We start from the raw sequence: 18,095 nt of genomic DNA, 5'->3' as shown, positions 1-18,095 counted from the left end.
GCAATGTTTTTTTTTATTGCATAGATGGGCGGACGAGCTCACAGCCCACCTGGTTTTAAGTGGTTACCGGAGCCCATAGACATCTACAACGTAAATGCGCCACCCACCTCGAGATATAAATTCTAAGGTCTTAGTATAGTTATAACGGCTACCCTACCCTTCAAACCGAAACGCATTACTGCTTCACGGCGGAAATAGGCGGGGTGGTGGTACCTACCCGTGCGGACTCCCAAAAGGTCCTACCGCCAGTGATTACGCAAATTATAATTTTGCGGCTTTGATTTTTATTACACCATGTTATTCCTTCACCGTGGAAGTCAATCGTGAACATTTGTTGAGTACGTATTTCATTAGAAAAATTGGTACCCGCCTGCGGGAATCGAACACCGGTGCATCGCTACATACGAATGCACCGGACGTCTTATACTTTAGGCCAAGACGACTTCCAAATTGCTCTTGCTAGGGCTAGTGTTAGCAAACTCTCAGGTTGAACCCGTGATCTCACCTACCCGTCCGGGCGTAGCTGAAATAGCCTCTTAGGCTAACAGCAATTAGGTAAGTTCAAAAAATAAATAATAGCGTGGCATGTGTGACACTGGGAAGACGTTGGATGCGACCCACTAAACAACTGCCCTGCAGTCTTGCCTTTTTTTTTTTTTTTTCTCACATCTCTCCCATCACCCTCCCCCTCGGGACGCCGGGCCAGCGATCGTCGGCGCCACGACCACCAGCCCTCTCGGTCGGCAGGCTGTCCGAAGCCCGCCTAGATGGCGCCGGTTTGAATAGGTTGTCCTACGAAATACCCCGCTGGGTCAGAACCAGCGTGGGTCGAGGATAACCGGCCTTCCATCACCCGGATGCTCTTGCGTAAAACGCGTGCGGAGCAGCTTGCACGTCGTCTTCTTAGGCCCCCTTCGCCGGGCCCCAGACCGACATATGAGGGGGACCCGAAACACTTAGAGGGCCAGGCCTAGGGCGAGATCCGCCTCCCTGGCTCCCGCTCGACGGCGGCGGGCTTGTGCGTCTCTCACGCGCCCCGCCGCCTCCTTCTGCGAGATGGTGCACTCGCAGAAGTCGAGCATCGCCTTCCATGCCTTACTATACATATCATAATGCAGTATTTCATACTATGATGTGTTTGTGGGCAGCGGCTTGGCTCTGCCCCTGGCATTGCTGAAGTCCATGGGCGACGGTAACCACTAACCATCAGGTGGGCCGTATGCTCGTCTGCCTATAAGGGCAAAAAAATAATTAACATTCAATAATCTAGTTCGGTTGTCGTCTTACTGCAAAATTTCGTTACCATACTATCATTTAATCAAAACTCCCTCAAAATTCTCTTTCCTCATTCTTCAATTATAATACCGGTACCACAGCTAAATTTTTATACCCACGAAATGAAGCGAAAGTGTATTGCCAAGGCGCAAAACGTCAATAAGTTGAATCGAATATTAATTTGCCGACGTCGCGGAATCCAATGGGGAAACAAAGGCACGCCGCAGTGTGGGCCCTTTGTGAACTTCATTTTGAGGTGCGAAGAAAAAAGCTTTTGAACGCCCCCTTTCTTTCCCTTTTGACGTTGTGCCCTTATTCGATTATGTTAATAATGATTACCAAAGTAAAATTGTTCCAGTTTTATGTTAGAACAATGGACGTTTACGTGATCTTGAAAACGTGATAGAACGATATTGATTTCGATTAGAATATTTGGATTTTTTCAACGCTTTTTTTTGTGTGAAATATGGAATATTGAAAAATGGAACAATATTAGTTTTATCGATCAAAATATTTTTTTTTTTTTTAAATATCCGACGCGAAATATTACTTTTTTTTTTAGATGGGTGGACGAGCTCACAGCCCACCTGATGTTAAGTGGTCACTGGAGCCCATAGACATCTACAACGTAAATACGCCACCCACCTTGAGATATAAGTTCTAAGGTCTCAAGTATAGTTACATCGGCTGCCCCACCCTTTAAACCGAAGCGCATTACTGCTTCACGGCAGAAATAGGCAGGGTGGTGGTACATACCCGCGGTGACTCACAAGAGGTCCTATCACCAGTAAATTAAATATTATTATGCGGTTCGATATAAAAGTAACAAGGAGCATTTTCTTCATGAAATTCTGAAGTGTTTGTAATTATGGTTACGTACCAATAGGAACCTAATTCTGGTGGTAAGACGTCTTGTGAAGCTGCACTGCTAGGTACCATCACCCTGCTAATTTCTGCGGAAGCAGTAATACATTTCGGTTTGAAGAGTGCGGCAGCCGATTTACTATAAAAACTGAGGTCTTCGAATTCATGTCTCGAGGTAGGTGGCGGCATTTACATAGTAGATGTCTATGGGCTACGGTAACCATCGGTCCACATCAGTTGCACTGTGACCTCATCCACACATCTAGACAATAAAAAATTAAAAAATACCAAGTAAACTGTGAGCTTCGTCCAGAAACCAGACTATGCGACCAATAAAAACACTTTATTACCAAAATACCGGTTGAAACACAACGAATTCAAACACAATCCTTAAATAAATAATTAGGGACAAATAACCGTTAATCTGGCCCCAATATAGGGTTCTCTTACATCGTGGTATATTTAAGTTTCAATTTATTTACAATGAACACCCAGACAAAGAGCAAATAAACCTGTTAATCACACGAATAGTAGCACAATTTCAAGTGAAACAGCCACTGAATCGATCAATTTAAAATAAGTTCTACTTTAACGAGGCTTTACAAGGCGACCTCATGAGAACTAATATCCCGAACAGAGCCTAGGCACTTCATCATCCTTTCACAATGTGTAACTACCAAGTTTATATGAAACCTGTCTCGCCCGAAGGCCTCGCAAGCTCTAGTTAAGCTGCCATACAACGGAACAATGATCCCGATTCTATGTACACGCTTCACCCGAACAAGATGGACAGGTTTTAGGATATTAGCAGATTTGGACAGCCTGTGAAAGCAATGATTAATTGCCGTCGTCATAGCTTAAAGGGAAAATTAGCTTATAAAAGAGATTTAAGGTAAACAAGCTGAATTTTTTAAACCTATTTTATGTATTATATGAAAAATATCTAGAAATGTAATTGGCCTGGTGCTTGAAAGGTCCGGTGCCAATACATATCACAACAAATCACCTAAACACAGTGGCTATTCTGCTCTTCAAACTGACCATTGTTTCGCTACAGATTTGTGCCGAATTATAATTGCTAGAACAGGCTTGCAACAGTCCTACCATCAAGAACAAGCACATAGAAAGAATTGGAGTATATTCGGACAATGCATAATTGCGTTTAGTAGGTACCCTGTCGAATTCTAGCCCGTAGTAAGATGTGTGGATTCTTATTCTGAGTTAAGCGTCAAAGAATGACTGTTAGTTTCTACTTTAAATTTGTAATCTCTTCTGAATTTACAAACGTAAAGCATCCCTTTCTCATCATGATGGGGAGAAAATAAGAAGTTTGTATAACATTTGCTCCCTTTAAATCAGGTAGGTCAGGGGTTTTGAAGCCTATAGATTATCTTGAGACTGGAATTCGAAATCTCAACAGTATAACTGAAATTACATGACTATTCCACAATTGGAAAAGGAAAGCATGTTTACTTCGCGACAGGATAGTGGTATCTACCCGTGTGAACTCAAAATATGTTCTACCACCAGCTAATGCCGGTTGATTTTTTTTTTTTTTTTTTATTGCCTTTGTAGGCAGACGGGCATACGGCCCACCTGATGGTGAGTGGTTACCGTCGCCCATGGACTTCAGCAATGCCAGGGGCAGAGCCAAGCCGCTGCCTACCACTTAATACTCTCCACAAGCCTCGTTTGAAGAAGGACATGTCATAGCGCTCGGGAAACACCGTGGAGGGGAGCTCATTCCATAGCCGGATGGTACGTGGCAAAAAAGATCTCTGGAAACGCACTGTGGATGACCGCAGTGGCTCCAGGTAGTATGGATGAACTCTACTCCGGTGGCGGGCGGTGCGATGGTAAAAACGAGATGAATGAAAACGAAATGATCATAAGACGCTAGTATAATACTCAGATAACGTTACTCTCCGTTCTCCGGTGAATCCCTTAATCACGCTTACGACATCCAAGGGAAAAGATAGGGTGGTATTATTCTATACCTACACCAGACAGTCAACGTCTTATTGTGTTAGAAGGAGCATATTAGATTCGTGATTGTGTTAATAAAATTGAACCATCCCGTTTGTTATATAGGAGATTGTCGTATGCGATTTTGTAATGAAAGAGCAATGTATATTTTCGAATACATCGAACCGCTTACAGAATGATTGAAGATCGTCTCAATCGAGTGATATTGTAAAAGTTCCAAAAGGCACGGTTTTGATGTGGAGAAATTTTTATTTTTATTTTTTTTTCCATTTTGGATTCTCAGGTGCCAATCAACTTCTCTTTCATAACAAGCTATGATAATTTTTGGACTACACAACCAATGCTTGTTTGTCCGGACCAACCTCTGAAAGCTTAACCGATTTTAATTGAACTTTTCATGCCGTAAACATTTCGGGATCAAAATGAATCGAATGGAAAATATTGCAAAGAGAATTTAAAATTCTTGTATTTTATAATATTTTATCATGAACACTTTGATAACATTCAATAATTAGAATACAAAGAGCTTGAAGTACTTAAAAGATGCTACAGCAATAAAAAATACCTACAATTTTAACACCTAAAAATATAGAAATTCTTTTTTAAAATTAAAGGGACGAATTTGCCTGTAAATTGTTTGATGGACATATCTCTGCCCAAAACTGGTATTAGTAGTATATACACTTTTTGTTTTTTTCTTTGTGGCTAAGGAAAAATCGACACGACATGTGGGGTCAACCTCATCATCTCATTGTTCCCCTGGAGAGACTACAGGAGCAGCCATCTGTTCCGCTGTCCTTGTACGAAAAACTCTTTCCTCGCATCTCATCATAATCAACGTAAAAGTACATACCGACAAACACATTAAACGTAATGAATAAGTTGTTGTTATTCTCACCGAAACCTTGGTTAAAACCTCTGAGACGATTATTTCTCATCGGTTTACAAAGGATGAAAAGGGTCTTCGGTCTTGTTGTTTGTCCTAATTTTAAAATTTAACACGGTCACCCCGGCCGGCTCGCTTTCCCTGCGTGGGAACACATACAACTGCTCAAATTACTTTCTCCGACTCGCCGAGACGGGGGAAAATATCTGACGTCGCTTCGAGACGTTTGTCGAAAAATTCCTTACTTTTCAAACAGGCCTTGTTGTGCTCGATTAAAGGTAATCCGAAAACAAAACGCTTCAAGGGAGGCTCCACGTTGCTTTTCAGACTTCCTGATATATTTCGTTTTCCTGTATTTTCCTGTATTGCTTCCCGTGAATAATGAATGTGCGACAAAGTGTTTTTAACAGTTCAAACGCTACGGCATAATGGATTTCCACTCAGAACCAGCGACGATACTGTACTGAATAATTTAGTAATTATAGCTTTAAGTGTTTTATGGCAACGCATAGGTACACGCGTGACTTGTGCTACACTAACAAATATGTGTTAGACAAACATTGCGACTGAGAGCCACCTTTCAATACACCTTAAATTAATTTCTTGAAAACATTATTTTTTGAACGTTCGTCGAGGAATTTTTTAATAATTTCATAACCCCTGTGACAAAATAAAACAAAATCATGAACACTATCAAACGCTTACAAGGATTATGTATTAGACTCGCTATTAATAGCCGTCAACGTACTAGTTGTTATTCGTTTTTCTTTCGTTGTGTTTTATTTTCCTTTTGAGTTAAACTTGCCTATTTTGTTTGGACACTAGATGCATAGGCCTTAGGAAAAACTTAGATCACAACTTTACCACACAAGGCTGATCCTTTATGTTTCACTGGACACTGAGCTTTTTTTAGCGAACTCCTGACCTCACACACCGTACATGCCCGCAGTTACCTCAACTCTTAGCTTCCGACACTTTCAGCCTTCGATGATGATCTTTACGATTAGGGGGCGGCACACACGATCCTAGCGAACTTGTCTTTACGTGGAGTACTCTCAAAGGATGTCCTTTTTGGTCCTTTGAGGGTATTCACAGTGCGGCAATGGTGGGCGTTCGTGGCTGTTGGTAACGTGGTTGTGGGGCAGCGGCGACGTGGGGCGATTGCCCGCCGGCAGTTCGAGCGTTGTTCGAGGCCCCGAGACGGCCGGCGGTGCGCGCTCCGCCCCTCACGCGCTATGCTGCGCCGGACGGAACCATCCTCCTCCTCACCGAGAACGGCACCCGGCTGATGACGCGCGCCGCCGCCGCGAGCCTCCTGCGTGCTGCCCTCCTCTCCCCGCGTCCCTCTCGACCCCGCCACGGTGAGCCGCCGCCGCACCCTCTCTTCATCTTCTCTCTCTGTGTTTCTTTGTCGGATTCCGTCGCATCTGGCACTGCGCACTTCGCTCTTTGCTTCGTAAGGTAGGAGCGTGATGGTATTACCTATACTACATACAATAAGGATGATTTTTATGATAAACAACAACTATACGATACTCTGTATTTTACTATGTTAAAAATCTACAATTAGGTTATCTTATAATTATAGTTCTATTTGTAGTATGTAGAATATAAGTAACACCGTTATGTGCCAGGTACAATCTATACGAATTTTATTTGAAATAAAAACATTCGCTCCTACTTTATTCACGCATGCTTTTTAGATCATTGCTAATTTATCTTCTTCTGCATTTCCTATGTATTTTCTTTATATGCAAAACGCTGATACATCTACTTTGAGGCCCGCGTTGCACGTCTGCATGTTTCTAAGCTTTTCCTACTTTCCTACGATCTCTATGGTTACTGCGCGGCATAGTTTTGGCTTTGAGAAAATAGTTCGGGTGGGACTGAAATTCGGAGGCTTTGCAATTTTTGTTTGAAAGGTTCAAAATCTTTGAATCGTGACTTACGTTGTGTCATGTAAATGTCGTGTTTTTTTTTGTTGTTGAGATTATCGTTGTTGTCTGCTCTGGGTAGGGTCTGTCTCGTAATCAATGTCAGTTGCCTGATCGAGGGGCGCGAGAGCCTCACTTTTCGAGTCCTGTCGCGCCATAACTCGGTCCCCGAGCTTCCCAGAGCTAAGCGATTCCATGGATGCAATTCCAGTAAAGCTGATGTCGGATGGACGGACCACGAATCGAAACAGCACTGGCGTGACCTCGTGGATCGGCGGTATGTCTATAACCAACGATGGCAACCTGATCGCTCCGGACAAAATTATGACTCACATCCATCGTTACGCGAGCCCTCACTACAATCCTCATGGGCATCATTACCATCGATGGAACCACGAACCGGGGGGAAGTGAAGACCCGTTGTATGCAACCAAGACGGTCTACGGAGCTGGATACATTGACGAGAACCGTACGTATAGCTATTCCTAAGTCAACTAATATTTCCGAAAATAAAGAAGAAACAATTAAAATGGGTAGTAACAACCGCGTTGTCACTGATAAAGTAGAAATATTGGTTGACAGTATTGACGATATAGACGGAAGGAAGGCAAACACTTTAAAAACAAACTGTACAATTAACCATAGATATCGTAAGACACACTATGAGCTTAAATACTGTACAGATACTAAAGGTTTCGAATCATCATTAAGACAAAGATGACATGGTTCATTTCAGCACTAGCCCCATTTGTAATTATTTTCAAGTGCTCTATTAATCTACCCTTTTATTATTTACTCCCTGTATCCGAGCACTATAGACTAGTTATTTCACAGTTTCATAGTTACTTTTAGATACTTTAAATACGAAAACAGAGGCTTTGCGTAGTATCAGGGTTTCTGATAAAGCTTTAGAACCCGTTGATGTTAGTTCTTCTCCAGATAGCGGTTATCGGTTTTTACGTTACAATAATAGACCTCTAGTTGAAATTTCCCGCAAACGAATCCTTCGCAAAGCTAATAAAATAATTCGTTAAACATTGGGTTCCGTAGATGTTGATTGAAAAAAGAGATTCAGTTATTTAAATTAAAAAAATAATACACACATACACTACTTATCGTCCAAATTGCTAATATTCTTATAAAAAAAACTTCAGAGGTGTCAAGGGACACCCGGATGGAACGAAGTTCCTTTCGATTAATTAGTGAAGGAATTGTAATTTTTTTTTAAGTTATAATAATAAATTACGGCATTATGAAGAAGAAAAAACAATACCATGAACTAAATTACTATTGTTGAAACGCTATCTCGAGAAACTGTACTCATTACGCGGACCAATCGGATACGAGCAATGTCACGCGATAAGCGCCTACACGTTGATTGGTCAGAATGACGGATCTAAAAAGTGTCGTGACAACTTTTCGTAAGAATTTTTTCCGTCTAGCCCCCTTTCACAACGCGCGATAAGGAACTTCGTTCCAAAACTTCGTTCCAATAAAATCATACAAGATTTGATAGAAATATGAAAGAAACCATTTTTTTTTTTTGGAACAACTATTAAATTTTGTATGGCTCGAATTTATTACCAAATGAATTCATTCATTTTATAGTAAAAATTGCGCATGAAACGTTCATACTAAATATACTATGTACTTGCTTGTAATACAAAACTGACCATTGTCACTAACATTCATTGTATTCATCTATATTATATTTCTGATCACACAACGTATAGTATCATTCACATTTTTAAGTATCGTATTTAATATCGTATTAATAAATTTGAGCATGATTCAAAGCAATATGAATATCAAACACACCTTATTCGAATTTATTATTTTTAAGTATTGTCAAGTATTATTTATTATTACTCTATGATTTTGTTTGTTTAAAGTTTCAGTTTTGAACAGATGATTTTGAAGCGTTTATAAATAAAATAGTAATAATTGCGGATCCCAGAATGATTATGTATTCTAAAAATACATCGTTAAAATTCATTTTGGCATAGAGCACACTATGATTATATATCTTGGTAAATAAAATAAATAAAAAATATTGACAAATTAATTCTCAAACGTTTTGATTCGATTGACACTATATTCATCTAGTTTGACGGCTTAATAGAAATATTTTGTTATTTTCTATTCAGCTCAACAAATGCCAGTATCGGTACTGAAAAAACACACAATTATAACGATAAAAAAAAACGTGTGGCACTCGGGAACTGCCTCGGTAAAGCTATTGCATAGCATTTTTTATCAACTTATGCAATAGTAATTAGACAATGATAATTTAATATTAAAACAATAATAAAATAAGACCACGCTATGTTAAACATTAATAAAAGCAAAACTTTAACTGTAGAGAAAGAGAGAAAGAGATGGGCAGACTTTTCATGATGCGCATGCAGTGTGACGTCACGCCACGCGCTTATTCACAAACACTACACAAGCGCAACGTGTGAATGTGTTGAACGCGAGCTACATGGTAGGCGGAGTGAGGGGTGTAAGGTTTTTTTCGTTACGGAATTTCATGATTCCGCTCTCAAGCCGCGCTCAAAGCCCACGATAAAAGCTATGCAATAGCTTAAAAATCCATAAAACCAAACACCGCTATAACAATCACAAATACCCTACACATTTTACACACATGCACTGCATAATACATTAAAGATATAAAAAAAATCAACAGAGAGAATTGGCAAAGAGAACGGTAAATCAGGTGATGAGAAAGCGGCACTACAGTCTACTTGCCATGTGGCCCTGGACGCTTGCATCAAGGACAGCGTGTGTGTGACGTCACTTACCCCAGTATTGCAGAAGTGTCACTCAACGGATTGCGACCGAGAGGGTTGTATGACCGCACTAAGATCTTTCTATAGGAAACCAGGCGTCCATTGGAATACGGAAATTGCCTTTTGCTTGTGCAAGTAAGTAGCACTTATATTTCATATTCAATACATACGAGAATTGGGAAGAATTATTTCGGACTATTCCTTAAGGTCTATCTATGGGCATATGTTGCCATATATATTGTAAGAACGAGCTTCGTTTTTTCTATTGCATGACACATTTTAGTGCACAATTTGTACATATATACGTTAATATAATTTTGAAAATATGAAACTCGTTCTAAATCTCACTTTGGCCACAATATAGGCTTTAAATAATTATTGGAATGCGAATTTTCTTCAGAAGAAAATAGACCACTGACAATCTTATGGAAAGTTTTAAAGAAATCAGTTATCGTGTCGTTTATAGTTATAATGTTAAAAAGAGACCATATAGCATATATATACTTTATCTGGCGGACAGACAGACAGAGTGAAAGACTCTGATGATATTAGAAACGGTCATTTACCCACCTATGTATCGAACTCTGGTACTTAGTCTTGCTGATAAAAAAAATTCTTGTAAACAGGGCCTGGTATTGTTAAGTATTTAGCTTCTGTCGCCAACAGAGAACGTTTCATTATACACATTAATAGACCAGTACACCTTCTTCTTTGTCGCTTCCTCATTGCAGAGGGTCGTGACCACCTTGGTCCAGTTTTTGCACCAGCTTCCTCCAATGTTGCCTGCATTCGGCCTGCTTAATGGCGCCCGGGACGCTGGTGTTTGTGGCCTCCTTGACAATGTCCGTCCACCTGGTTGGCTATCTTCGTCGACTTCTCTTTCCTTCCACGTGACGTACAACTATTAATTTTTCCAAGTAGTCAGGATTTCATCGGGCCACGTGTCCGAAGTACTTCAGAAGACGCTGCATACTGATCGTAGTTAGACGGGTCTTGATGTTTAGCTCCGAGAGAATTGACACATTTGTTCGGCGCTCCGTCCATGATACGCCCAACATTTTGCGCCAACATCATTATCCGTTAAAGACTTAACAGATGGAGAGTTTAAAACAATTCTCCCTACCTATTTTGTGTAATGATATTACAGGAATTTGGTTCTATTTTCACCCCACTCATAATGTCACAAGAATATTTGACAAAAGCTCGCGCGAAAATGAGATAACACAATGGATTATATTTGTTTTGTAATGGCAGTTTCCAAATTGGATGTTATTGTTTTTTTTGTATCACATGTTATTATAGTTCTGTTGTGGACATATATGTGAGAGAAGATGTATCTATGTGTGAGTGAGTATGAGCTTTAGACTTAAGTCTTTCCACGCGCGCCTGGTTTTAGGCCGTAACTGCAGCAAAGATATTGAAACAATAATCTTTATTTACTATTTAACAGACGACAATGAAAATGTACCTTCTTTCATGAATACCTTAGAATTCATTTGTGGCAAATTTTGTTACCCTTGTCTAAGTAAAAAAATCTAAGTAAAAAAAAAACGTGTATTTTCTTCTAGAAAAACCGACAACCGTGAAGACTCCTGCATGAATGCTCAGGAGCGTCTACATCCGTCTTGTGCTCAGCGTCCTCCTATCGGCTCCCCCCTTCCAGCTTGCCACACCTTGGCTCATGCTTGCCGTGAAGAACCCGAGTGCAGGTCAGTAACGTAATAGAAAAAGATGTGTGGTGTCGTGGGACACCGGATAGGAACAAAGTTCCTTATTATAAAAATATTAATTTTAAGTTCTATTCATAGTATAAAAAAAATAAAACTGGAGGTTTCGCAACAACCCACGGTCATTCGGTAACGTGCGAACTTATTGTGGTACACTTCATTCACGGTTGTTTGCATAACAGTTAGTGTATTGCGCAAACGAACGCTCTGAGATCGTGGTCAATTAATGATAAAAAAATACATTATTTTTTGTACGTTATTACAAAGTTAAGTCGTATACTGCATTACTAAAAAAAATCTTACGTCACGGACGCTTTTTCTCGGTTAGGGTACCCCTCCGCATAGTCCCATAAGGAACTTCGTTCCAAGAAAAAAATACTAATACTCTTTTTTTAAGACAAACTTTAACTAAGACAACGTTTTTTTTGGGATATAGAATTAACATTTTATCCATTATAAAATAAATTCCTTGGATAATCCAAATCATAACCTTAAAACAATTCACACAACTAAAAACAACAGAGTTGGTAATCTTTCGTGACGATGAAAACTAGAAGGCTAAAAGCGTTGAAAATTACAGATGTAAGATGCCACAAGAATACGGTCCACTTGATGATCAGCAGTGCTCGATTATCTACAAAGGCAATTAAAATAAAATAAAAATACATAAAAACCGGACTTATCCTTTTTAAAGTATATAACGTTTTTCATGGTATCCCGTTAATTAAAAGTACTTTTACGGATAAATCTCACTTATTTTTTTTAAATTTTCATTAGATTATTTACCGCGTTGTGAGTCCGCACGGGTAGGTACCACCACCCCGCCTATTTCCGCCGTGAAGCAGTAATGCGTTTCCGTTCGAAGGGTGGGGTAGCCGTTGTAACTATACTGAGACCTTAGAACTTAGATCTCGAGGTGGGTGGCGCATTTACGTTGTAGATGTCTATGGGCTCCAGTAACCACTCAACACCAGGTGGGCTGTGAGCTCGTCCATCCTTCTAAGCAATAAAAAAAAAGAAAAAGAAAAGAGTACTTTATTGTTTACTTGGTCACGGATGACTAAGGTGTTTTATCTTCGACATTTGAATGTTCTGCCGTCTATTTGTCTTGTCGTTCTGCCGTGTATTTAAAATCGATATCAAATAAATGAACATACAACAAAGGTGTTACAAACAAATATAATGAAATAGCTGTGGCTGTGTGAACAAGTGGCGATCGTGTGTGTGGTTTAATCGGGCATCTCTTGTATCTAGGTCAACAAGTATGACATCTAAATCAACAGTATAAACTAGAATAAACGAATCGCCTAGTTTAGGTCTAAAATTTATACAGAATCTAATTTCATATTTTTGCTTAAAAAGTTCGATTTTTATTTAAAAAAAAAATTGCCTCCCTAAGCAATAAACACGGTCACTCTTTTTTGTGTTTGAGAGATTACTGATGGCCCGGAGGCCTTTCCGGTTTTACCAGGAGAGGTAGGAGCTCAAGGACTCAGCCAAGAGGGGTGGGATTTGCTAACAGCTACCCGGTCGCCTCTAAAGGAGACCTAACAACTCAAGAGCAGTTGCTTTGCGAATTAATCTACTACCGGATCGGAATCGCGACCCGCTGAGAAGATCTGGCGAAAAACTCAGCGATGTTTTAGGTTAGGTTACACGTCGAACTCTTTGCCGAGTTCGACGAGTACGGTAACCGGGGTCACTACTCCTAGTGACAGGGTCACTCATGGACGTCAGCTATGCCACGGGCTGGGCCAAGCCCCTGTATCACATAAAACAATAAATTGGCTTAGATAATCAGAAGAGCTCACGGCCTTCTGTTTTACCGAAGTCTATACAAATTAGGACCTGAATCTCGCCATCACCTTCAGACAAGAATTCATAGTCACACATGTATTATATCCAGGCTGCCTATCATTCGTAGCGAAACAGAACAGAACAGATAAGAACAGCGTATTACTGCTTTGTAGCAGGAATGGTGGTACTACTTCCACGACGACGACTGGTGAAGGAATAATATCGCTTAATAAAAAAATCAAACCCGCAAAAATATTAACTTGCGTAATTACTGGTGGTACGGTTGTGTTGTGAACCCCTACGGGTTGGTTCATCATTACCTGCCTATTTCTGCCGTATCTCATCTCTAGAAGTGAGTGATGGCATTTACGTTGTTAATGTCAATGGGCTCCAGTATTCACTTAGCACCAGTAGGCAACGAGGTCGTTCACCCATCTAAAAAACAAAAGAAAACCTCCAATGCAGCTCACAAGACGCCATACCACCATTAAATCAGATATAAAACATAAAAACGGACAACGATTTTCTTTCTAGAATCCGCTTGGAAAACTACGAACAATGGTGCGCTGTGGACGCTGTCACCCAAGGGTGTGCTGGATCTCCTGCAGCCTGCCGCGCCGCTGTGGTCGCCGTGCTCGGCACCCAGCTACGTGCGGCTTGCGCTTGCCGCGGCACTGACTTCGCCCAGCTATACGATTGCTTGGGCTGGCAACGTCTCCTATGGCTGAACCCTTGTGTCGGTAAGACAATCAAAGAACTAATAGTCTTCCTTTTTATTACCTTTAAATTCCTACATGCGGCTTACCGAGTTGAAACTATTCGCCGACCTCTGGACACTAAAAATTTATGTACTATACTATTAGCTATTCAACCAAAAAGTAAGAAATTTCCAGTTGTCTAAAGGTAACTGTTAACTAACAATACTTTTTCAACGTGAACGAAGGTAGGTTTAAAATACGCTCTGGTACCAGTAAGCGTTTACAGATTAACGATCGCAGTATCATTGCTATAACTTAGGGAATGCCACTGCTTGTTTTCTGGTGAATAATTCAGTAGCCATTCATGATATCGACGAAAATCTAAGAGGTGCGGTATACAGGTCCTATTTCAAGTTGAAAATGAATTGGTCTCTTTTACATTCGAAAATTTCTCTCTCTCTCTCTCTTTCTTCCCAGCTATGGTGGTGGGGTCAGCTTTCCTTGCTTTACTCCTCCACTTCGCTCTGTCTTCGACATCCTCGTCAGCAACATTGCATTTCTTTTTGTCCTTCAGCATTACATCCTTCCACCTTGTCTTGGGTCTACCTTTAGGTCTCCGACCGGGGAGATCGAGGAATAGTGCCAAATTTCCGAGTCAGGGGGCTTTCTTTTTATGTGACCATACCATCTCAACCTACTCTCCTGCATCTTGAAAAGTTCATACGTCCAAATTAGCTAATTTGTGAACATCAAGTATGCTGCACATGCATACTTTTAAAATTGATCGTATGGCAGAAGACCATTATGTCTTATCATCTTTATGCCCATCTGTGACAGTGTAACAAAGTATATTATAATGTTACATTTCCATTTATTCAATTCTCAAGATTTTTCGGTTCCAATCAGAAAAGTTCTATGAACATCGAGAAAGTTTAGCAGCGCGTATGCCGTTACACGTGTCGCGTTTGCAATTGATGTTTTGCTACCCAATGCTAAATCTTAAAATATATTGGAATTACATGGAATTTTCGTGTAAAATTTTATTTATTATGTATAATATTGTCAATGGAGGTAGGGCAGATGGTAAATTAAGGCCAGATCATCTAACATAAAAATTACCAATCGCCTTGATACATGAGACCTAAATCTCAACTGCATTTGCAGTTCTAGTAAGAGAATCCTATTTAAAAATAGCCTATAGCGATAACTATCATGGAATATAAGAAACACATCAAGAACCTGAATCCCGTTATAGATATTGTCGAGATAAATTTGCATTTACAAAATCCGAATATCCACATTAGGTCTGCTCGGTGGAAAATCTCTAGGTCTGCTCTGTGGAAAATCTCTAGGTCTGCTCGGTGGAAAATCTCTAGGTCTGCTCGGTGGAAAATCTCCCTTTTGTCTTCTTCTTAGTCTGTCCAGCAATATTTATCGCCTAACTGAACCGTCGTAGCAGGATACTTTTCAATTATTTGCTCTTCTCCAAAATCAACATCCTACTTTTTTTGCCGCAATGAAATGAAATGCGTTTATTTCAGGCAACTTAACCCCATAAAATTTCACATACAATTACATAATAACTAAATCAATATACAATAAAATTAAAATTACAATTTATCAGAATGACTAAAAACAAAAACAAACAAAAATGAAACCAAATCAAAATTATTAAAATTAAAATTGTCAACTACTAATATAAAATTAAAATTAATAAAGAAACTAATACAATAAATAATGAAATAATGTTAACTGAGTAACCGCCACCATACCAGTCACTGTGTTAGCTTAATGAGTGACAGATGCTTATTACAACAGTGTCTTATATAGGGGCAGTCCAGTCTGTTTGCAATCAATGCACTCACATATTCTGGTCGGAATGATGGAGCAACTATAATTACTATACTAGTGAGGGCTTAGTCTGATGTGTCAAGGTGGGGGAAGGGTCAACTTACACTTTGGTGAGGTATGTGGGTTTCGCTCACCAATGTACACCATGGGTAATGGTATGAGGTAGCCCACTCGTCAAAATAATACAATAAAAACAACTAAAATAGCTATTGAATTATATATTGAAATATATAAATACTATCATTCCAGTTGAGTCCCAAAGTGACTATCACATCAAGACATATGGCTCGATACTGACCACCACTCCCTATGACAACGGCATCCGGTACATCACAGTGCCTCCTGAGTCTCCGATCTACCACCGCACCACCACTAACCAACACCGCCACACCACTCACGGCTCATCTCAGATTGAGCATATTGAGGTATGTTTACCAATTTTTTTTTTTTTAGTTATCACATATTTTTCAATTCCCGGTCTTATTCTCCGTCAATCAGCATTTCTTTCAAAAATATTTAAGCGTCCAAGATTTATTCTTATCTCATACGGGTGTTTGCTACGTACAGAACAGTGGCTGGTGGTTTGCACTTTTGTGACCGGTGGTAGGACTTCTTGTGAGGTACCACTACCCTGCCTATTTCTGCCGTGAAGCAGTAATGCGTTTCGGCTTGAAGGGTGGGGCAGCCGTTGTAGCTGTACTTGAGACCTTAGAACTTATATCTCAAGGTGGATGGCGCATATACGTTGTAGATGTCTATGGGCTTCAGTAACCACTTAACACCAGGTGGGCTGAGAGCTCGTCCCATCTAAGCAAAAAAAAAAAACACAGGAGATCTTTAACTGTTGAATGTGGACCACTTATTAATATATAAACGCCATTTCGATTCAGTATATTCAAGTCTTATTTTATGAGTTTTAGTTTAAGGTTCAATTATTTTTGTTGGAAGCCAATTCAAGATTTAATCGGCTCCGAATTAGAAAAGACATAATGCATAATTCTATTAAGCAATCTCACGTCACTCGCTCACTCACTGTCACAACGAGGATTCAGCGCTGTGGGACATTCAGATCTAATGTTCTGTGATTTTGTTAGAGCGATGCATGCATACGTCACGGCAGCTCTCTAACGTTACACGTGGGCGGATAGGATAGCAAACAGTATAACACATTTAATTTTAAATAAACCGAGACTTGACTACATCAACGAAAATGTAACTTTTTAACGGGATATTGATAGAAAATAGACTACTTTCCGTATCTACCAATAATTTGTTATACCGCAAATAAGTTATGTCAATTTGGGCGGACTATTTACTCTAAAAATTAAAAATGGTATTACATCTAATATGAGAGGAAACTTATTCTAAATATTACTGGTGAAACGCGAATTGAAGTAATAGAAGATTCATTGTAATAACTAGCCGTACTCGCCGGCTTCGCTGGGAATTTAAAATTAACATTATTATTTATTGTCATTATTATTAGGTAGCCCAACACTAATATAAATATTAGCCTATCCATTAAGCACATGTATTTTCTACATGGATACCAAGTTTCAAGTCAATCGGATGCATGGTTCAGTAGCTATAACGGAACATCCCTAAAAAGCACTGTAGATTTATATATTAGTATAAACAAATTCATTCGTTATTTAGCCATTATCTGGTAAGTCTAAATTTTTGAGATCCATTATTATGGTGCTAACCATCGATATTAACAACTTCCAGGAATCCCACGAAGTCCCGAGCCCGATCACAACGATGTCCGAACAAACCGTAGGTCCGAACGAAGTGGCGCAAATATCCGAACCGGTTGTAGAGACAACCACGGAGCCGACAACCACCACAACGACCACAACCAGTACGACCACGACCACTACAACAACCACGACCACGCCGAAGCCCACAACCACTTTAGAGCCAACCAAATACTGCATTGTGAAGAAACCGGAGAGTGATGACGAAGCGCAGTATATTAAAATGGGGGAAACGAGACGCGTAAGTTCTAGATTGATTAAAACACGTTATTGGCGTTTATGAATACATAAGGTTAAGGCTTATTAGTGCTAATTATTAGTTTCCATATTCGGAAAAGTCCAAGTCTCATAACAGCATTGGAATTGCTGGTTTGATTGGTGATACAGACAGACACTATACAAAAGCTTGAGATCCATGGTAAGTAGCAGCTTTCACGTTGTCGGCTTTATCCACTAAACTTGGAACCAATGATAACTTTATAGAAACATGATGCTACTAAGTCATATGAAAAAAGATTTATATTAACA

The 18,095-nt window shown here is 39.8% G+C and overlaps 1 protein-coding gene across 1 annotated transcript in view; it reads left to right on the top strand.

Annotated features, from left to right (window-relative positions):
• Gfrl (Glial cell line-derived neurotrophic family receptor-like) overlaps positions 1-18,095 on the top strand; it is a 259,265-nt gene that overhangs the window by 234,351 nt on the left and 6,819 nt on the right. The window contains exons 7-12 of the mRNA XM_089739470.1: positions 7,157-7,414; positions 9,635-9,872; positions 11,306-11,446; positions 13,796-14,001; positions 16,060-16,235; positions 17,539-17,808. Of these exons, the coding sequence (XP_089595596.1) occupies positions 7,157-7,414; positions 9,635-9,872; positions 11,306-11,446; positions 13,796-14,001; positions 16,060-16,235; positions 17,539-17,808 (1,289 nt within the window). The remainder of the gene's footprint in view (positions 1-7,156; positions 7,415-9,634; positions 9,873-11,305; positions 11,447-13,795; positions 14,002-16,059; positions 16,236-17,538; positions 17,809-18,095) is intronic.

This window comes from Bombyx mandarina, chromosome A1, assembly GCF_030267445.1.
Source record: "Bombyx mandarina strain Sakado chromosome A1, ASM3026744v2".
Taxonomy (NCBI): domain Eukaryota; kingdom Metazoa; phylum Arthropoda; class Insecta; order Lepidoptera; family Bombycidae; genus Bombyx; species Bombyx mandarina.
This window is presented reverse-complemented; position numbering and strand designations above follow the sequence as displayed.